Below are 21,205 nucleotides of genomic sequence, written 5' to 3' on the forward strand. Positions count from 1 at the left end.
AGTCCCAAAAATGATGCATGTTATGCTTAGCTTTGGGCAGATTTTCAAAAAGGAAATTGTGCCACTATTAATAACAGGTCAGGAAATGTGACAGTCTCAAAGCAACATACTTCTTAAGCCCTGAATAGCCTCTTTCTCTCTCCCTGTCTCATCTCTAGAGCACCAGCTTACAGAGGCCTGTTATTCCCACAGAATTTGGTGCTAAAGTCCCAACAAACATTCGTCAAAGATACCTGAATCTCTTCATTGATGAGTGCCTGAAATTCTGCTCTTCCTCCCAGGAAGCGTTTGACAAGGTCTGTACAAATGCTTGCTGCTTATGAATCAAGTCCACAGCAGTGAATAACCTCCTCTGCCCTGGCTAAGACCTTCTAAATTGCAGCAAACCCACAACAGAACTGCTGTCCACATACAGTTCTGTAGACTGGCATTAAATAATTCCACAGTGGATCACAGGAAGTGCAGTTCCAGGGGGGGTTCCAGTAGGAAATCCCATCTTTCATTCAGAAAGCATTCACAGTCTGTTTAGTAGGGGAATGTGTGTTATGGTGAAGCTGGACAAAAAGGCCGTTAGGTCTGGTACAGCAGCAGATAAGGCCTGGAATCTGAGTGTTCAGCACTGATAAGTGAGATAGATGTAATTGGTAAAACTTGCTGCTTATGAAGGCTTTCAAGGAGGCTTTTAAGAAGCCTTCTAATAGTAGAGAATAGTATAGTAGGGTTTCCAAAAGCAGAGTTGTGAAAGTGATCTGTTTTATTGGAAAACTTTGGCTGTTAATGTTAGTTGGGTAAATATGGGACATGGTATGCTGTGTTTTGTAACCAAAGCGGATGCCACGAGGGTTTCTTTTGTGGGATTTCGCCTTCACAGTTCTCTAAGGGGAATGTTCCTGTTGCATCCAAGGAGTGACTATTTGTCAAACTTCCTTTCTTGCCAGTTAAGATTTTGCATTGCCACTGAAGTGGAGAAAACGGCCTTTCCCTGGCACTTGCACAGCTGCTTTGTTAATCTGTCAGGGATGGTTTCACATGAAAATGCTTCTTCTAGCACTTTGCTTAAAATACAGTTATTTTTTTCCTCTTAGTCACCTAAGCAAGCCCCAGAATCATCCTTGGCTTCTCTATTTTAAGAGCCAAGCATTTTTGTTCTCCAGCAGCAGCAGTGGGAAGGGAGGGTGTAATAATGAATTGCACTGTTTGCAGGCCCTGTCAGAAGAGAAGGTGGCTTACGAACGTAGCACCAGCCGCAACATCTACCTGAATGTGGCAGTGAACACCTTGAAGAAGCTCCGAAGCCTGGTGCCCAATTCCCCCAGCAGCACGAACAGTACGTACCACGTTTGTGGTTTACTAATCAGAGCCCTGCTTGGATTAGAAGCCACCGAGAGAAACTTGTTGAAAAGACAGCCCCATTTCTCAGAAGCATTATGCTGAAAGGCAAACAACTCCAGTTAGCTTTTTATAGCCTAGCAAGCTTTAATGGGCCTTCAAGAGGCAAGTCCTACAATGCTTTGTTGGCTCTCTGCACCTAAATGGAGATAATGCCACATGGATTATATTTTTTTTTAGCACAAGTTCTTTAAAATGAAAAGCCCCACTAATGGAGTAACTTTCACATGATGCCTTCAAAGTGATAGACTCGTCCATCACCGCAGAAATCTGTTACACACATTAAGCTTCAAGAGAGAAACGAAGAGGGTTAAGACATTTCATTATTGGCTCTCGAGAGGGTACATTAAACAATCAATTTGTGCTGTTCTTGTGAATTTTTTTTTTCCCCTGGTCTCTTCCCTTTTCTCCCCTCTGTCTTCATTACCCTCATGGCCATTAGTCAGAGCAGCTGAACTTGGGAGGCTGGCCTTTAGGAGAGGCCTGCCAGTTAATGATTAGTAAAAAGCACCTCTCTGCCATTATCTGAAGTGCTGAGTATATTCTAGAGCTCTGAAGCTCTTTTCTGAAAGAAGTTGAAAGATTCAGCATGGGAGTCTGGTCTGCAGGGACCTGACAACAAAGCTGCTCTCTGCAGGTGGCTGATGCCACCAGGCAGCACATGACCAGCTCGAGTTGCTTCTGTGCTTAGTCCTCTCTTGCCTTTGGTCAGTAGGATGCTTTCTATGCAGAGTAAGCAGGTAGAGCTATTACAGGTTTGAAGGGGAACTGTAAAAATGGCATTGCTGCCCTTAAAAAGAAGTTGCTGTGAACTGACAGTGCAAAGAGAAAGCTCCCCATCGTGCTGGAATGAAAATACTAGGCCACCACCTCACACATGCCAGTTACTGGAGCAGAGCAAGAGTTGCAGAGGGTAATTGCAGTCCTCCTTTTACCAGTGTGTAGTGCCCCAAACTCTAGGACTAAAGTCACTTAGCTGGTTATCTGATCTCTGTCCTGTTTTGCTGCTTCCCTTTTCTCACTGCAGAGACAAGTAACAAGAAAGTGGTGTCCCATGAAGCTGTGCTCGGAGGGAAGCTTGCTGCTAAGACGAGTTTTACTCTAAACCGGTCAGGGAGCTTGAGAGCAGAGGATTTAACAGGTAAGGCCCTGCTCCTGTGAGGCTGTAACCTGTAAATTATAGCTGGAGGTGTAACACTGTGACTGGGGAGAGCAGGATCTGGCTGATGCCTGAAGTGCTGTGACTTCTGCCAAGGGCCTATAGGGACAGGCCAAGGGGAATGGCTTTAACCTGACAGAGGGGAGACTGAGCTGAGCTCTTAGGTAGAAGCTCTTCCCTGTGAGGGTGCTGAGGCGCTGGCACAGGGTGCCCAGAGAAGCTGTGGCTGCCCCATCCCTGGCAGTGCTCAAGGCCAGGTTGGACACAGGGGCTTGGAGCAAGCTGCTCCAGTGGAAGGGGTCCCTGCCCGTGGCAATGGTTGGAACTGGAGGAGCTTTAAGGTCCATTACACCCCAAACCATTTCATTAGTCTATGATTTATCTGCAGGCCAGTGTTAGGGACATTGCCTGATTGCTGTGCAGTGCTGCAGTGTCAGTGAATGTCACACCACTCATCAGCACCTTCTTGCTTCCCCACTTCAGGCTGCAAGTTCACTGATGTAGCCCGCATGGCTTTGATGTAACATCAGTAACTGCTCAGAGCTGCCTCATGTGTTTTGGGTATTACTGACCTGGGCTCTTTTTTCTGTCTGGATTTTACTTGAACTTTCTTGCCCTGAAGCAGTGCTTCACAATGTGCCTGTCAGATTAAAAGCCAAACTTTCAAATACCTCCTCTGGCTCTTCAGGGCTCAGTTTCACATTTACGAATGTCATAGTAAGGTCATATTGTAGCCAAAGGATTGTGCCACAAGCATTATTCTTGTTGGTTCAAATTGGTTATGGGTATTTTGGTTGCCAAGAGATGCAGGCAACTAGTTGAGGAGATCAGAGAAGAGGCAGGCAGGCCATGGAGCAGAAGGAATTGACATGGAGAAAGCTTAAAAGGGCCTGTATAGCACAGCTAAGCAACATCAAAGAGCGCACAGCAATATTGGAAGGGTTTAACATAGCAGCAAAAGAACAGATATTGAGCAGAGGGCAAGATGTTATAATTGTTCTGTGAAATGAAATGAGCAGCCTCAATTCAACAACAGGAGGAAAACTGCTGATAATGAAGTTTTTAGCTAGCTGTGGTGGGCTTTTAATGGGGGATTCTTTGGGCTCTGTTCCATATTATCAGTTAAAGCATTTAAAACAGTAAAATGCAAAAGTCTCACGTTAACAAAAAAGCCCCTTGGAGAAATTTGGTTTCAGCTGTGTTTTCCAGATGTAATGAAGGGGTTAAAGGGCACCAGTAACCAGGTCTTAAAAAATGCTGCCCTGACACCTATTTCCCTGTCAATCCTGAACAAAGGCAGAGGAAGCAAGTTCAAAATAGTGGGCGCCCCTGCCAGGAGGCTCGATAGAGCAAACACCAGGAAGAGAAACAGCCCTTACTTAAGTGATGTGTCTTCAGCATTGTCTTGTGTGTGGCAGGGGCTGCCTTGTACCGGCGACTGAAGGAGTATCTCATGAGTGAAGAGCAGCTAAAGGAAAATGGTTACCCAATGCCTCACCCAGAGAAGCCTGGCCGTGCTGTCCTCTTCACTGCAGAGGAGAAGAAAACAACTGACTGTAAGCTCTGCTGGCTCTTTCATTCTGCCAGGTTTGATAGATACATCACACCTGGAAATGCCTGTCCTGCTTGCAAGTGCTCTTTTTGCATAAGCATGTTCATGGTCCTCATTTGCTCCATTGGCTGTGACCTCTGTCTCTGTAGGCCAGCCAGTGGCAGAGGAGAGGAGTGTGGCTGCAGGAGTCTGCTGTGTTTCTGGAGGATGAGTTTCTTCAGCTTGCCTGTCACAAGGATATGATTTCTGACACAAGGTTTATGGTCTGTGGCCCATGGGGCTGTGAGGCTGAGGGAGGTTTCTGGTTGCTGCCAAAGAACATGAATTGGTCAGGTTGCCTCCCTGGACAAGCTGTCTTCACTGCACTATCTTGGAGGCTGCCTGCTGCCTTTGCAATGGAAGTGGTCGGAGAGAGGCTCCTGCTCAGCATCTGATGATGCTCCCCTCTTGCAGGGGAAGGATTTTTGTGTGTCTCTATGCACAATGATAGAGTGGGATGTGGGCCAAGCTGGTTGTGCATCATGTCTTGCTGGTTTGGTTTGCATAGGTTTCTGCTTGACCTGGGCCAAGTAGTTCCCAAAAGCCCTTTTTGCAACAGGACAAAAATGATCCCCTCAGATTTCCTCAGGATAGGAAAGGGTCTTCCTCTGTCTGACCTTTCTGATCTCCTGTAGCAGCATTTATGCTTCTCAGACTGATTGAAGCAGGCTGTGGTGCAGTAGGGGTAAAACACGTACTAGGGCTGTATTTTGAGGTGCATTGCCACACTCCTCTGAGCATCTCTTTGGATAGACCTTGCTGGATTGTGTTAAGTGCTCATCCATATTAACACCTTGTGCCTACATTTGTCCTGTGGTTGCTGAAGGAACCTGTATGAAAGCTCTCTTGCATTAACACTGTCAGGTACTGTATTTGTCAGAGCCTGTTTCTCCAGTGAACCACCCAGCTCCTTCAGAGGCTTCTGAGATTATGTTCCTGGCTTGGTTTCTATAGTGTCCTGTAGATGTTGCAGGACCTTTGAATTTGTCCTTAGTAGGTATTGCTGGTCCATTAATGCTGTGACGGTCAGTGGACAAAAGTGGGTTAGACCTGTGTTATGGAGAGCTGGGATGTGCTAGCACCTTAAATGCCCACACTCAGGGAATTGCAGAAATCAGTCAACCCTTTCTCTGTGCTTTTTGCATCTCTCATCTCTGAACTGGGGGCAATACAAGCACAGATGACAGGAGGGAGAAGTCTGTAACTGCCCCCTTGGTGGAACAGGCATTCCTGGGTTTAGATGCTGGAGAATCCTTACAGAAAAGCTGTGCCCAGAAAGAGCTAGAATGCCATTTGGAAGTGACAAGGCACAGATCCCCTGGAAACCAGGCTTCATTAGCTCCCATGTCCAAAGAATGACTTATGTATCCTGTTTCTTAAAATAACTGTATTGGAGTACAACGTAATTTGCTGTGGATGGAGAAATAATGCAGCAAATGCTGATGTGAACTGTGTTGAAGCTGATGTTGAACACAAAAAACTGCAGGGGGTCTGTGAGAAGCATTTGGGAGGGCAAATGCTACAGGACTGCAGTTTTAGGGGGATTGTTGTGTCTTTGTGGGAGTTGGGAACAACATTTGGAATCCTTTTTAACAGGAAGAGTTGTTTCACCAGTATTTGGGGCTTCAGTGATTCTGATTTACTTCTGCTTTGGCCAAGTTAAACAGGTGAAGGATTTCTAGTGACCTGATTCTTGCTTCTGTCTTCTCTTAAAGCATCCTGCAGGATATGTTGTCGCTGTGGCACTGAGTACATGGTCTCAGCATCTGGAACCTGCATTCGCAAAGAGGAGTGTGTCCATCACTGGGGAAGGCTACGCAAGCAGAGAGGTATAGCAAAGCCCTTCAGAGAGGGCTTGTTACATGCTAGCTGTGCTCCAGCTCCAAACAGTTTTCCTCGAGCACATCCTGCCTCGGAGTTGAGTTGCTGTGGAGTATTTTGTGGCTTGTCATGCTGGCAGGTGGTGACAGTTCCCAGTTTTGTCACTGGGTGGCTCTGCCGCTGCTATAATAGCCTTGCAAAGAGCTGCTGGGATGTAGTGGTACCGTCCTGGGAATGTACCCCTGGGGCTGGAGCAGAGGTTGTGCATCTTTCTGGTTAAGAAGAGTAAAAGAAAGAGCAAACCTTCCTGTGCCTTTTGAAAAGAGTCAGCCTTTTTTAGGAAGCTGGCTGGGGAGTACTAGGTGTCTGTCACTGCCCAGGAGAGTTTACTGGCCATTTACAGCCAGGCACTAACCTGGTTTGAGCTCTGCTGTGGTTTTCCATCAGAACATCCAGGCTTTTGGAGTTTGTCTGCCTGAGTATGAGAAATTTAAGCTCTTCAGGTTCCTATGTGTGAATCCATACTTATTTTCCCCCTTTGTTTGACACATTATTATTGCTATGCTTATCCTGGGTATCTCTTCATGTGAGAGCTAAAGGTTAGATCTCTTGTTTAACAGGACTCTCCTCTTTGACTCTTATCTCTTGCTCTTTCAGTGCCAGGCGGATGGGAAACTCATTACAGCTGCTGCTCAGGAGCTGTGGGTTCACCGGGCTGCCAGGTTGCTAAAGTAAGTTATTGAGCAACACCTTTTTGTTCTCAATGACATTTGTCCTCTGCTTACAGTGCTGATGGCTGTATGATTATTGCTTATGCCTTTAGAAGAACGGTGGCTTCCTTGAAGGGGGGAAACCAAGTACTTCTTAAATATCTTTTGCTATGCAAAGGTAGGAGAATTCAGTGTTTGGCAGGAGGGAGAAGACTGAGCTGTCTGGAGTGAGGTGGTTTCATTTGCTCTAAGCAAATGTCAGTGGATTTAAGCTGCCCAGTAAAAGCTCAAATACAGACTTCTTTAAGGAAACATTGAATAAATGATAAATAAAAGATTTCCTTGCAAGGAGCAGTCCTTGGGCCTTGATAACAGTGTGCCAAAACCTTTCTCCCATTTTTATCTTTCCCAGAAGCCCATGCTAAGTAACTTTCTGCTATAGGCCAGATCTTCTCATAGTTTTCTGTTACTACCTGCCCTTGTTGTCTTAAGGGGAGGAACATTCCTAAGGATCTTATTGTAACTCATAAATATTATACCTCTTTGAGTAACAAGATGGGGGAGGGATCCCAGCACTACAAAGCAGAATGAAAAACCTGCTCAGGGACAGAGTTTTGGCCCTTTGATGTAGCTGAACAGGGTCATACCCAGTGGAAGAGGTTCCACATGTATAAAGCATCTTCTTGTCCCACTGTTTTAAAGACCTTAAGTGATACAGGGCCAGCAAGGCTGGCTGTAGGTTCTGGAGAGGCGTGTGTCCTTGTTCTGGCCAAAAGCTAGAGCTGGGAAGTGAATTCTTGGGCAAAATTCAAGGTTTCTTAAATAGGAAGTATTGTCTGTATGGGCACTACAAAAGCGTGCCCTGCGCAGTCTGATGTGAAGCATGGGTAGGATCAGGCAAGCTGCTGCTTCTGTTTCTTTTCATGTACAATGAGGATCTCTTTTTTCATTGGTATTCCAAAAAACCATCCAGCAGGGAAGTTGGGAGGATTGATAGGGCTATAAAAATATGACTGCTGTGCATGTTTTTACATGGCTGTTGTACACCATAAACATTCATGGCCTTTTAAAACACACAGTGTCTCTAATAGGCTCCTACTCAATGGAGCATGATGCCAGTGCTTCAGGGCTCAGGCATCCTTTCACATCTGCCTCTCCATTGTTGTGCTGCTGCATTTCTCTATGTTCTTCTGGCTTCCTTGGTTTTCTCATCCAAATGAGTGAATTTCACAGGATCCTTTGATAGATTTAAGGTTGGAGTCTATAGCCTGCTCAAGATGAGGGTATACAATGAGATACTGGGGAGCACAGTATCTTTCAGCTTTAAAGGCGTTGAAAAGAGTAAATATTTGTAATAAGAAGCTGTTCTAAGTAAGGAGATCTGTAGCTGGTTAGAAAAGAAAATCAGTGTCTTCTTCCAAATAACATTGGAGATGGGCCTGTCTGGATTAGGCTGCAGTTTGCCAGTGTGGCAGGAGATGGCAGGATGGAGCTGTGCTCATACCTACTGCTCCACAGGAGCAGATGGGTCTGAAGGTGATGTTCTTTGTGATAACTGAGTCTGCTTCTTCGGTCAGAAAAACAGGAGCAACTTCTCTGCCCTCCTGTCAGCGAGGAAGAATTGGACAGCTGAGAATATCTGCAGAAGTGTTCAAGGCCAGGTTGGACACAGGGGCTTGGAGCAAGCTGCTCCAGTGGAAGCTGTCCCTGCCCGTGGCAGGGGTTGGAACTGGATGAGCTTTAAGGTCCCTTCCAGCCCCAAACCATTCCATGATTTTGTGATCAACTAATGTAGAAAATCACCTTTTTTCTTTCCTTTGCTGCCCAGTTATATTGTATGACAGAGGGAGAGAGGGGCTTGAGCTGCAAGGGAGAGAAACATTTGCTATCTGTTGGCCTGCTAATCTGCAATTTCTGTAGCAAGATAGATTCATGGGCAAGTATGGCCTCTTGCTCCTGGGAAACAACTAACCATGAGGCCTTTGAACTTTGGATAAAGGGACAGATTGGATTTGGTGTTGTCCCAGCTGCCTTGTTAATGTCAAATGATGCAGTTTTCTGCACTGTGGCTGCACCTGCAGTGAAAACTTGTGGAGGAATATATGCAGATGTTCTCCATCTCAGTACAGGTTTCAGCTTTACCAGTGCCTCAGTTCCTCATCTCTCCAGTCTTTCTGTCCTGAGACAAACAAGTACAGTTTGACTCCTTGTAGGGTGAGATCTGTGAGAAGCACCATGAAGGAGGCTGTACAGGCTGCTGTGTGCAAATACATTGAGATTGAAGGAGAGACAAAACTTACACAAAACAAAACACCCTCTGGAGAGCAAGGGAGAGACACCTCTGGGTGTGGTGCTGCAGTTTAACCATGTTATTGGGCAAAAGGGCAGTCACAGCCTCTGCCTTGCCCTCCATTACCTCTTCCTGCTTCCCCTCGTGCCGTGGGGCAAGTAACCGAATCACTGCAATCCTACAGTTTAAAGCTTAAGCCAGGAAGGCTTTCAGGCTGACCAGGTAGGGTGGATCTGTGCCCGCAGAGGAGAGTGGGAGTTGCACTGTTGCAGCAGTGGCTTAGTGTTGCATTGGCTTAAGGCACTCATGAAATCACTTCCTGAGTTTTCCTGCTGGCTCAGGGAAGCTCTTCAGTGCTGGATCTTAGATCCTAGAGCTTTAGCTGGCGATAATGAAGGGTGGTTGGAAGTACTCTCTGTTGCCTCAAGTGCTCGTAGGCAGTAGCTGCTGTTTGTGAACTGTCTGCTTTTGGAATACAGTGGTATTTATTTGTACACACATATAGATGTGTGTTCTCTATGGGTTCTGATACATCCAGTGCTAATGCTTGAATGAGGATGTCTGGGATTTGAATCCTGCACCTGGCCATGTCTCAGCCTCAGGCTAAACCAGGAACTCAGCACTGGAGTTAGATCAGCACAAGACTCAGCGTGACCCTTCCTGGGGAATTTCATTCTGAGTTGAGAGTTGAAAGTCCCTAGGTGAGTGATGTCTTGCTCCTACTCAGCATGATGCCAGTAGCCCTGGTCTGGCTTTGGAATCAGGGTTGCACATGGCTATGTTTGCTGTTGTGAGCTTCTCTGACTGGCAGGCAAAACTTCCTCCCTGTTAACCTCTAGAACTAATAACAGAAGTATTCCTGTTTGAGTGGACTTTGAGTGGGAGGTTCTCTTGGAGTGGACTTTTGGGGTTCTTGTTCCTACAGTCAACAGTTGTCCATCGCACCCCTTTTTTTGTTGTCTTTCAGCAACACGTCCATGATGGGAGGAAGGAGAGCCTTGATGGCTTTGTGAAGACTTTTGAGAAGCTGCCTACAACTGATGGCTACCCTGGAATCTATGCGTTAGACTGTGAAATGGTAGGTTCCTGATGATAGGAATTCCCTTTTTGAGGAAGGCTGAGGGTGTAGTACAGGTGGCTGAAGGAAAGCTCTGTTTTCTTACCATCTTCTTTCCTTTCTGCTGTGGGCTGTAAATCATAGTGGTCCTGTGCATTTAAATTAGCTCTTATTAATGACTTTTAGCAATGTGTGTTTCACCTGGGGGCTGTGAGCACCCTGGAAAAGCTCTAGCTAGCTGGTCAGTACTGAGCAGTGTTTGCTGCCTGGCCTGGCTACACTGGATGTGCTGCATTCCTCCAGGGAATGGCTCCATTGATACCACTTATCTTCATGTCTGCTCTGTTGCTTGCAGTGCTACACTAAGCAAGGACTGGAGCTGACAAGAGTAACGGTGATCAACTCTGACCTGAAAGTGGTATATGACACCTTTGTCAAACCAGACACCAAGGTGGTGGACTACAACACCAGGTAAGGACAGTATTCCTTGGGTCCCAGGTCTGTGCTCAGAATCAGGAGCATAGGGGGAATGGCTGGGAGCGCTTGTGGAAACTCCTCTGACCATCACTTCCAATGGCTGGGACACTTTGGCCCTGAGGTGTTCTTTTAGTGAAGGGAGCCCTCCCTTCTGCTCTCACTCTGCAGGTTCTCAGGTGTGACAGAGGAGGACCTGGAGAACACTAGCATCACCCTGCGGGATGTCCAAGCCGTCCTACTGAACATGTTCAGTGCAGATACCATTTTGATAGGGCACAGCTTGGAAAGTGACTTATTTGCACTAAAGGTAACTTGCATGTCTTGCATTTATGCCTCCCTCTACCTCTTTCCCACCCTGGTTTGTGTTAGATGTCTCCTTTAAATTTAGGAGCTGTTTATTTCCAGTAGCCAGGAGGACACAATAGATCTGTCTTGTCTCTGAGTCAGTGTGAAGCTGTTTGTGGTGGAAAAGCAAGGGAGTAGGTCATATGAGGGTGAAAAAGAGCAGGTTGGAAGGACTGATCCCGAATCATTTGCCTTTCACCCCTGCCATACAGTCAAGAATCCTTTGATGGTGTCAGCATCCTTTAACAGTGACCCTGGCTTTAAGATGTGCTCAGGTCACAGCATGAACAGGGGAGGCTCTGGAGTCCCCTGTGACTTCTGGATGTCCACAGTAACTATTTTAGAAGCAGTCCAAGTCTCTTTTTTGCCTCTGCCACTGGAGATAATTATCAGAGTTTCTCTCCTGATGGTGAAATGTCTCTTTTCTCTGAGTGAGGTTCTCTGCCTGGTTTGCTGTGATTTGTGGTGTTACTTAGATCAAGCTATTTTGACCTTTCATCTGTCTTATTTCCTGCCTGGCCCTTGTCAGTCTGACCTGCACATCTCTCAGCTGTATCTGCTGTCCTGCAAGGGAGGTCTGTCCTCTCCCCTTGCACTCTGAGCACAGATCCCCAGGAGCTTGGCCGGGGCACCAAGGAAACGTGCAGCAGGAAGGAGCTGAGTCTGTAGTCTGTGCTTACAAGCCAGAGCTTCCTCCAGCCACTCTTTATCATGCAGCTGCTTTGATAAAGAAGCTGTGGCTGCCAACTTGTGGCAATGGTTTGGAAGCAGGAGGTTTTAATGCCTGCAAAGCGTTTTACCTCTCCGTGGCACCCTTTATCCCAGCCTCTCAGAGCGTTCATCATCATCATCAAAAAATTATTTACAGTTTTAACAGCACAAGATGACTGTGTTGGCCTCTTAGAGGCATGATTCTCTCTTAGCAGTGCAGACACTGCCAAGAGAATGAACCCAAGAGCAATAAAGCAGAGTGTGACAGGCAGTGGCATGTCAAGTCGTAATGTCTGAGGGCCGTGGCAGTAAAGTTGACATCTCGCTAATGGCCATGGCAAGCTCCAAATGGTGAGAGCATTCCCATTTTGATTTAAAGCTATATTATCCTATTTCCTCAGGCTTCCTGATCTCCATAAGTAATTATCATTGGGCCTGGGTGGATGCCAAACTTGACTGCAGTCGAGGAGAGATTATCCTTAACGTTGGCAATTCTGTACTCCAAAGGGTGTAGCAGGTTGCTGCTGTTAAACTCCAGCTGTTCTCAGGCATTACAGAGCTGGACTGTGAAACTATTAATGACCAAGATATGGGTTGTCCTGCAACGTGAGCTGGTGCATAAGAAGAGTCAAGGCAGAGGAGGAGACTGGATTATCAGGGTCCTGTCTGAGTCATTCGGTATTGAGCCGGGCAGAGCTGTCTTTTGGTCAGGCACACAGGCCTATCTCTGCGTTTTACTCCTGTACTTGAGATGTGGGACTACCTTCATCCACATTCCTTCAGCTCTCGTTGAACTTGTGCCAACAGAGGATTGACCTAATTTTAGCCTGAGAGTACAAAATTAGTATTTAAAGAAAGCCATCTTACCCTGTGTTTATGGACTCTGTCAAATGTGGCCTTCTGGCCCTCCACAGGGCCTTTGGTGAAGGGCAGGTAGCATGTGGACTGGTTCAGCATCTTCCTTCACCATGATGACACTTCATACCTAGAGGATGGCAAACCTCTTGCCTCTCCTATGTGCCCAGGCACTTTGACCCAGCTATGGGACCAGCCCAGGCCTCCCTCCCACACACTGTGTAGTTCCTTATGCCCAGGAGTACAGTATCTCTGTGTCTCATTTCATCCTTGCTTAGCTGGCACTGGTTAAAAACTTCCTGTTGACTCACTGATGACAGACTGGAGGTTTTCAGGTCAGTTTGCACCTTTAAGGTTAGGCCTTTTCTGTAGAAGCAGCGTGATGTGCAGTGGCTTGAGTACAGTTTTGACTTGCATATCCTTCCCACAGTTGTCCACATCTTGAGAAACAGCCCAAAGGCTTTGTGGGGTCAGTTGGCTCCTTGGCTTGGTTTTTCATTGTAAAAGACACTCGGAGCTATGCCAGCTTCTCCAGGCCAGGGGATTAAGAATTGGCCTGGCCTGTTTGATTTATACAAACCGGAGCAGCCCTGAGTATCTGCTGCTGTGAAGGTGCAGTTAGACAGGGCTCTGAGGGCAGCTATGTTGGCTGGCAGAGCCCTGGGAAGCCTGTGTGCATGCATCCTTCAAGGGGGAGTCATCTTTGATTCACCCAGAGCCTCTTGCAGGACTGGTTGGGCTGGAGCTTGGTGACAACATTCCACAGAGCCCGAGAGCCTGACCGGAAGGAGGATTGCTTTAGCATGGTTAATCCTAAGGAGTGTCCGTCCCTGTGGGAGAGGGAAAATAAGCATGTTTCTGTCCTGCTCCCTCCCTCCAGCTTATCCATGGCACGGTGGTGGATACCGCCATCGTCTTTCCCCACCGCCTGGGTTTGCCTTACAAACGGGCTCTCCGGACACTGATGGCAGACTACCTCAAGCGCATCATCCAGGACAATGGTGAGAACAAGGAGGAGCTCAGAGTGGGGGGGGTCTCGTGTTCCATCCCACCTGGATGTGGGCTCCTTAGACCTGCCCTTCTCTGCTCTCCCTGAGCCCCATCCTCTTGCTCCTGATCTTTGGTTTGCCCACACAGTATTTGGCAGTAGCTGTGAATGGCCAGCATGCAAGGTCTCTACCACAGTTTGTTTGAACCCTGCTCTGAGGGCCAGCAGCACTTGCTTCTTCCCTCTCTGTGCTAAGTAGGGACTAAAGAAGTGGTGTGAGAAGGCCAGAAGTAGCTCTGACAAGGCTATGTCATGCCCTCTCTGGCAAACTGAGATTGACCCTCCTGTTTTGAAGCATGGCATGTTCCTTTTAGTCTTCCTTGAGCACATAGGAAACATACTGCTGAGTAAATAGAGGCCTCTCTGACCTCCATAGCCTGAGGTCCTACAGACTAACAGCACTTCAGCCCTTAATTAAACCAAGGGAATGGTGCCAAGCTGAAGTCCAGCAAAGCATGTTTAGTGGAAATCCATCACTGTTGTTCCTGATGATCACAGATGCTGCTGTGGCAGAGGGCAGGAGTGTGAAGCAGGACGTTGTCTCAGGAAGCCTTGCTCTGTGCTGTCAGCAGCCCCTGTGCAGCAGAGGGGCTGCAGGGCTGTGGTGGTAACTGCCATCCTTGTCATTCTCTCCGCAGTGGAAGGGCATGACTCCAGTGAAGATGCCAGAGCTTGCATGGAGCTAATGGTCTGGAAGATCAAAGAAGATGCTAAAGTGAAACGATGACTTGCGCTTTCTCCTCCTCCTGTTCCTCCTCCACCTCTCTGAAGCAGTGCAATAAATACTCAGAGTAACACTGTCCACCTGTACGCAGCAGCATGCTACCCCAGGCTCCCCGTGCACTCCCAGGTACCTATGGGACTTCAGGACTCCTGCTGGCACTGCTGAATGGCACCAGCTCACTGCTTGCAGGTCCCTCTGACCACACAGTGGCTGGCAGATCCTCTTTACTCCACTTGAGGCATACTCTGTGGTACAATTGCCTTGTAGGCAAGGCAAGGTGGTTTTGAGTAGCACAACCAGAGAAAGAACTGCTTGGTTCCTAGAAGAAGTTTTTAGAGGTAGGTCAGATATGTGCAGAAGGATCTTTTTGGTTCAGTTAAAGGTAGATCTTTTTCCTTTTCTTTCAAATGTAACATATATTGCCTCTGCTCTAAAGCTGGTGGATTCCCAGTGTTTGGAGATGAGGGAGATGGAAGAAGGTTGGGCAGGAAGCTGTAAAGTGAATGGATTGCCTAGTTTGTGTGTGAATGGCAAGCAAAGGGTGGTGAGAGCTGAGGATCAAGCCATGTGGGAAGAGATCTGCGTGCAGTCCCACTGTGGAAGAGGAAGCCAGAGCCCCAGGAGACAGAGGTTATCTGTGAGAGGATGTGGTGGGAGCAGCAGGTCAGAGAGGAATGAGATGGGTCAAGGGGATTCACTGCCTGCTGCAACCCAGGGCATCTCTTTAGTGAGGGCTGGTGTCCTGATGCTGCAGTTGCTGCAGAAGGGGCAAACCAGCAGTGTCAGCCCTTGCCCAGAGCTCAGGTTGCTGTGTGTGTGGTAGTGAGGCAAGGGACAGAGGGGCTTGGACAAACTGGGCTCCCAGAGCCAAGCAGCAACTTGCAGCCTTCCAGGGGAGGAGAGTGGGAAGAGCAGGCAGTTGCAGGTTAGAATCATAGAATCAGCTAGGTTGGAAAAGGTCTTTCAGATCATCAGGTCCAACCTGAGCTTCCAGCATGTCTCCAGTGAGCTTGTCTGTAGGGATCAAGGTTTTTGGGAGCACCTAGGTGTAAGATTGCACCTAAGGGTGGCTCTGTGCAGTCTGCAGGACTTCCCACCAGTCTGTCCCTGAGAGCAGGGACTTGGTGCAGGCAGGAGCAAAAGCAATAGTAAAAATTCCTCTTTTAAACCAGTTTACACATTGGTTGTTTTGAGAAGAGCAGAAGACCCAGATATTATCTGACCCTTTGGACAAAAGCAACTGTCCAGTGTGTGCCTCCATCATGCTTGTGGCGGCTGGGGCAGGAGCATGGGTGCACTGGTGGCTCTGGTTGGGGGAACAGCAGAGCTGCTTGAAGTGGTCCCTGATAGATGTGGTTTTGTAGCTGAGGTCCAGGCCCCATTCTTAGCCCAGCCACTGCCTCAGCTGGAACTGTCACCGCTTCCCAGCGGTGGCTGCTGATGGCCCTGGCACGGGTGGGCTGCATGGCTGCGGTGGCAGCGCTGCATGGGAGCTGCTGGGCTTTGGTTCCTGTTGGAGCTGGGTCAGGCTCACTCCTGTAGCCACTGGCAGTGCTGGGTTGGAGGTTGGGGATGTGCTGTGTGTCCCCCAGCACATCCTGTGACCTCTGTGCCCAGTGTGGCTGGGGGGCTCTGCTCTCCCCATCCCACTGCTGTCCTCAGAGGTGAGGATGTGGCTTCCAGGGCCTGACCTCTACCAGGCTCTCCTGAAGCCACCAGCAGCACTGGGGACTGTGCAGGCCCCTGTTACTGCTGAGCCTTCCTGTGTTGCTTGTGGCAGGCAGTGGCACAGCCTGTTTGTTATCCCAGCCTTCAGGCTGTGCAGCTCCCTGCCACTGCTCCCTAGGGCACATCACATAGAATGTGATCACATCCAGCTCTCCTTTGCCAAGCTGCCTCCTTCCCTGCTGTAGGGCTTCCATGTGAAGCAGCCTTGGGACACTGTCTGGTCCCCCTCTCCCATTGCCTGCAGGGAACAATGTGTTCCTGCCCAGGCTGCAGAAGAGATGGGAAGTTCAGGGCTTCCTATCCAGGCAGGGAAGGTTTGTTCCTGCTTCTGCCTCTTTTCCTTCTTCATCCCCCTGTTTATCTCCCCCTGGCTGCAGTGAACGTGGAGCAGCATCCATCTACCCTGCAGCCACGTTAGAGCTCCGAGCTGGCTCTTGCCTCCAGGTTCCCCCATTACTGGACAGGCAGTCCCAGCTCCCAGCCCTCTCCCACACCCCCCTTCCCTGGGAAAGGCAGCATGTTTCTAACCCGGACCTGGTGCACTGGTGTCCTGCTTGGCTGGATCCCACCGCCTGGCCTTGGGAAGGCAGCGCATTGCTGCAGGCTGTGTTCCTGTAGGAGTGAGTCCTGCCAGGCCAGGGGACCTCACTCATTCCCTTCCCTTTCCCCACGGTTCACTTGGGACCCCCTAAAATGAGGCTTCTGCTTCCACCTGCGCTGTCACTGGGGGTCTGAGCAAGTGCTGGACCCCCGTAACACTGTAAAACCAGGAGCTCGTGGTTGGTGAGAGGGTTTTGGGTTGTACAGAACTGTTGTAACCTGTAACTTTTTGTAATTGTTTCTAATAAAAGGGTGTTGACTAAATGCATGCTTCTGAGTCTGGGTCTGCTCTGCCTGTGGCCGCATCGGGGAGGAGGGATGCTGGAGCCACCCCAGAGGTGAGGAGAGCCTGGGCAGGCTTCCCTGGAGCATCCACAGGCCAAGGGGAATGGCTTGAACCTGCCCGAGGGGAGACTGAGCTGAGCTCTTAGGCAGAAGCTCTTCCCTGTGAGGGTGCTGAGGCGCTGGCACAGGGTGCCCAGAGAAGCTGTGGCTGCCCCATCCCTGGCAGTGCTCAAGGCCAGGTTGGACACAGGGGCTTGGAGCTGCTCCAGTGGAAGGGGTCCCTGCCCGTGGCAGGGGTTGGAGCTGGAGGAGCTTTCAGGTCCCTTCAACCCAACCCAGGCTGGGATTCTGTGACTGCAAGAGGAGGCAAAGCCTGGGGCTGCACGTGCCTGACCTTCACTCTGGACAATCCTTTCTCCCCCCTGCACAGGATGCCCTGAGCCTCTGGGCAGCAGCGGGGCAGCTCCTGGCTCCTTGTTCTCCAGCCCAGAGCTGGGCTGGGATCCCAGGAGCACCAGCACCCACCCCGGTGCCCGGCTGCTGCAGGAGAGCCCGCGTCAATCCCACAAATGGGGCAGGAATTCGAGTGCCAAGGGAAGGAGCTGATTCAGCACAGAGGAAGAGGTGAAGGTAAAAAGTTCAACTCAAGAAATAAGAGGCTATTAGATGACCTCACTGGCAATGTGTTTTATTTAACGTGCTGGTGATGGCTTGGCAATGGCAGCCGTTACTTGGGGTGCTATAAAAGTCACGGCTCACCCGTGTTCTCAACCACCTCTATGGGCCTCTTGTGGTGCTGGGTGTGCTGAGCTTGGGCAGTCGCCTCCTGAGGTGGCAGCAGCCATCGGGGAGCCCCCGTGGTGCCCAGAGCATTTTGCTCTCCTGCTTTTCCAGAGCCTGCAGGGTGGAAAGGAGCCCTCGAGCCTCCTCTGGGTCATGGATTGAGGCAGGAGGGAGCAGCGCCCACCCAGCCCCAGGCAGCTGGAGGGACCACATACACGAGTGCCACGAGTGCACGGTCAGTGCCTAACCCGGAGGTCTGAGCTGCTTGGTTTTCCTTGGAAGATGTCATCTCCTGGGGTTACTGCTGGAGCTGGGGCATCTGCCATGGCACCGCCCCCCCCAAGTGCCCATCAGCACAGGGGGGCTGCGGGGCTCAGTCCCAGCCCTGCACTCGCAGCAGGATGAGGTGGGTGATGCTGGCATCACTGCAGTGACCGAGGTCCTGCACCCTCCAGCCGCAGCAAACCAACCAGCCTGGGGAGCTGGTGCTACCGGTGGGTAGGAAACAAGATCACCCCCAGTGCCCAGCCCTGTGCCCCTGTGCCCTGGTCTGAGGGGGCTGCAGGGTGGCCGGGAGCAGAGGAGGAGGGTGCGGAGCAGGAAGGGACTGGTTGTGCAGGTTTGGGAGGCGGGGGAAGGTTTTGGGTGTTGGAGGCAGGTGCTGGGTGCCAAGGGCATCACTCACTGCTCCATGGTGCAGTTCTGGTCCAGGGGCTGGTGGGAGGCAGCAGCCGTGCTTGGGAACAGGAGTATCCTGGGGTGCATCGGAAGCAGTGTGGCAGCAGTCAAGGGAGGTGACTCCTCCTCTACTGACCCTGGTGAGGCCACGAAGGGAGCACGGTGTCCAGCGCTGGGCTCCTCAGGACAAGAGGCAAGGAGCTGATGGAGAGGGTCCAGTGAAGGCCATGAGGATGCTCAGGGGTCTGGAGCATCTCTGTTGAAGAGAGATTGCCAGAGCTGGGCCTGGTTGGTCAAAGAGGAGCAAACTGAGAGGGGATCTCATCAATGCACCTCAATAGCTCAAAGGTGGTGCCAGGAGGATGGTGCCAGCCTCTTCTCAGTGGTGCCCAGCAGCAGGACGAGGAGCAATGGCCAGAAACTAAAGCACAACAAGTTCCACCTCAGCATGAGGAAGAACTTTCCATTGAGGGTGGCAGAGCCCTGGCACAGGCTGCCCATGGGGGCTGTGGAGTCTCCCTCTCTGGAGCCATCCCAAACCCACCATGGGCACGTTCCTGTGTGCCCTGCTCTGGGTGGCCCTGGTTGTACTGGGTGATCTCCAGAGGCCTCTTCCAACACTGATGATGCTGGGATTCCGTGATCACATCTCCCAGCCTGGACCAGAGCTTGGGGCATCAATGGGAGCCGGGGAGGTGGCGGCTGGAGCCCCAGCACTGCACATGGGGCTGTTCCCATGCTGAGGAACAGCCCCTGTCCCACAGGGAACATTTTGGAGTTATTATGACTCTTTTCCCTGAACAAACGGGGCTTTGTGGCTGCTCGGCCGCGTGGAACCGGGCGCCTGGAGCCGCTTGGGCCACCGGCAAAGCCAAAACACCGGGCTCAAAGGTTTAACCCTTCCTTGCGAGGAGCAGGGGCACCCGGAGCAGGGACACACTGGGACAGAGGAGCATCCCCTGCCTTGGCACTCAGTGCATTGTGCCCGGGGGAGCTCAGCTGATTGCAGGGGCATTGATCCATGAGAAGTCACCTTCAGTGGCTGCAGTTGCCAGGGTGAGCTCGGCCATTCCCCACCAGTGTCATCGGTGCTGGGTGTTCCCCGCCATGTGTCCCTGTGTGGGGACACCAGGGCAGGGTGTGGAAATCCTTTTCCTTCCTATGGAAGCAGCAAGTGGCTGTGAAAGCGCTGGGGGGAACATTGAGGTGTGGGGCCCAGGGCTTGGCCGTGCCTTCCTTGTGCTGGTGCTGCCATCATCACTGGGTCTCTATGGGGCAGAGGATGGGAGCAGCGGCAGGACACAGCAGGAGAGGGCTGGAATGATGGAATTCCTCACAGGTGCTGCTCCAGGTGTCAGCCCCGTGGGAGCTGCCAGGGAAGAGCAGGCACGAAAGGCAGGGGATGGGCTTGTGGGGGGGAATTCATGGCAGTCTCGTGGATAAACTCCCGTTGTCCAAGTGCAGGCTGCAAATGATCATCAAAGGCAGCTTGGAATCCACCTGCAGGGAAAGGAGGTGCTGGGCTCAGGGAGCAGGAAGAGAGAAATTCCACGTGTTTGGAGACAGGGGCTGGGATAACGTTAACCCAAATCCACCCCACTGCAGGTCCGGGGCTGGCCAGCATTCCCAGTGGGGATGCGGGGAACACGGCGCTGCTGTGTTGTGTATGGACCTAGAACGAGTTATTCCCGACTGCTCAGGGGATGCTTTAGGGAGAGCTGGGCCAGCACTTGGGTGATTGCCTCTGGGTTTCTGTGGTTAATTGCAGGGAGCAATTAATCTGCCCATGGCTGATGCAGGACCACTGCCGTGGGGCTGCAGGGCGGGATGGGAGAGCAGGGGGGCACGGGGCTGGCTCTCATCTCTCATCTGCCACCACCAATGGAGCAGTTTCTGTCCCCAGCGGGGTTCGCAGTCCCCGGCGTGGTTCAGCCTCCTCTTCCTCAGCCCCCAGGGCTCTGGGGGGGGCACTCAGTGCTCCGCAGTGAAACCAAGGCACCCCCACTGCAGCCCAGCTCTGCCTGCTCTGCTCCTGCCCCTGTCCCCCAGCCCCGTTCGGGATCAGCGCCTTCTCCCTTGGGAACACCGCGGCCCCATCCGCAGCTGCGCCCCACGGGAACGGCTCCTGCGGCAGCTCCGGAGCCAGCCCATAAATGAGGGCAGGCTCAGCGGTACCAGCGAGGGGAGCCCCGGCTGCGGGAGGGCAGAGCCCGCGGCCGGAGGAGTGGCGAGGGGCAGGGCGGCGGCAGCAGGAGCTCGGCGGCGGGATCGGTGCAGGTACGGGGGGGGCAGCAGCTCCCGTCCTCCTCCTCCTCCTCCTCCTCACGCTCTGGGGCTCCCATGGGTGCCGGCTGGAGCCGAGGGCGCTGCGGGAGCGGTGGGGGCTGTCCTGCGAGCGGCGCCTGTCCCTGTGGAGCCCGGGGCATCCTCGCCTCCAAGCACGGATGGGAGCGGTTCGGGATGGGGGAGATGCTTTTCCACCTGGAGTCGCATCAAAGCAGGGGGAATAAACGGGGTGAGCGGAGGGAAACTCCTGGCCCGGGCATGTGCTCGGAGCTGGGGCTGAAAACCACCCCGAGAGGCTTTAATGAGCCGAGATCCAGGCGGCCCGAGCGCGGGGGCATTTCCTGCGTGCCGAGGGCAGGAGGAGGCGTGAGCCGGGTGCTGCCGCGATGGGACCGAGCCTGGGGTGATGCTGGAACTGCAGCAATGGGGGGCTGGCGGGGAAGCGGGGGTCCGGGGTTGGTGGGGGGTCCCTGGGCTTATGGGGGTCTCGGGGTTGGCACCGGCTGAGGCCCCACAGGGATGCTGCAGTCACACAAACAGGGCAGCACTCCCAAGCCCCGGGGAGGACCCGTGCTCCCCTTTTCCTTTGGCTGGGTGGGAGCGGGAGGGGCAGAAAGCTGCTCAAAGCAGCAGTGCCTGTGCTGGGGCTCCCAGGGAACCCAAGGGCT

General features: G+C 51.4%; 1 protein-coding gene across 2 annotated transcripts in view; it reads left to right on the forward strand.

Moving 5' to 3' along the window:
- The window catches only part of REXO1 (RNA exonuclease 1 homolog), a 37,616-nt gene extending 23,361 nt beyond the window's left edge, over positions 1 to 14,255 (forward strand). For both annotated transcript variants that reach the window (XM_061356003.1, XM_061356004.1), the window contains exons 6-16: positions 159 to 296; positions 1,204 to 1,327; positions 2,417 to 2,530; positions 3,967 to 4,104; positions 5,855 to 5,968; positions 6,618 to 6,691; positions 9,928 to 10,038; positions 10,373 to 10,488; positions 10,663 to 10,801; positions 13,286 to 13,406; positions 14,092 to 14,255. In XM_061356003.1, coding sequence (XP_061211987.1) covers positions 159 to 296; positions 1,204 to 1,327; positions 2,417 to 2,530; positions 3,967 to 4,104; positions 5,855 to 5,968; positions 6,618 to 6,691; positions 9,928 to 10,038; positions 10,373 to 10,488; positions 10,663 to 10,801; positions 13,286 to 13,406; positions 14,092 to 14,180 — 1,278 coding nt within the window. In that variant the 3' untranslated portion in view covers positions 14,181 to 14,255. The remainder of the gene's footprint in view (positions 1 to 158; positions 297 to 1,203; positions 1,328 to 2,416; positions 2,531 to 3,966; positions 4,105 to 5,854; positions 5,969 to 6,617; positions 6,692 to 9,927; positions 10,039 to 10,372; positions 10,489 to 10,662; positions 10,802 to 13,285; positions 13,407 to 14,091) is intronic.
- Positions 14,256 to 21,205: the final 6,950 nt, after the last annotated feature.

This window comes from Neopsephotus bourkii, unplaced genomic scaffold (genome assembly GCF_033783945.1).
Source record: "Neopsephotus bourkii isolate Nb327-2 ecotype Australia unplaced genomic scaffold, CSIRO-AGI_Nbou_v1 NB_838, whole genome shotgun sequence".
Lineage (NCBI taxonomy): Eukaryota > Metazoa > Chordata > Aves > Psittaciformes > Psittacidae > Neopsephotus > Neopsephotus bourkii.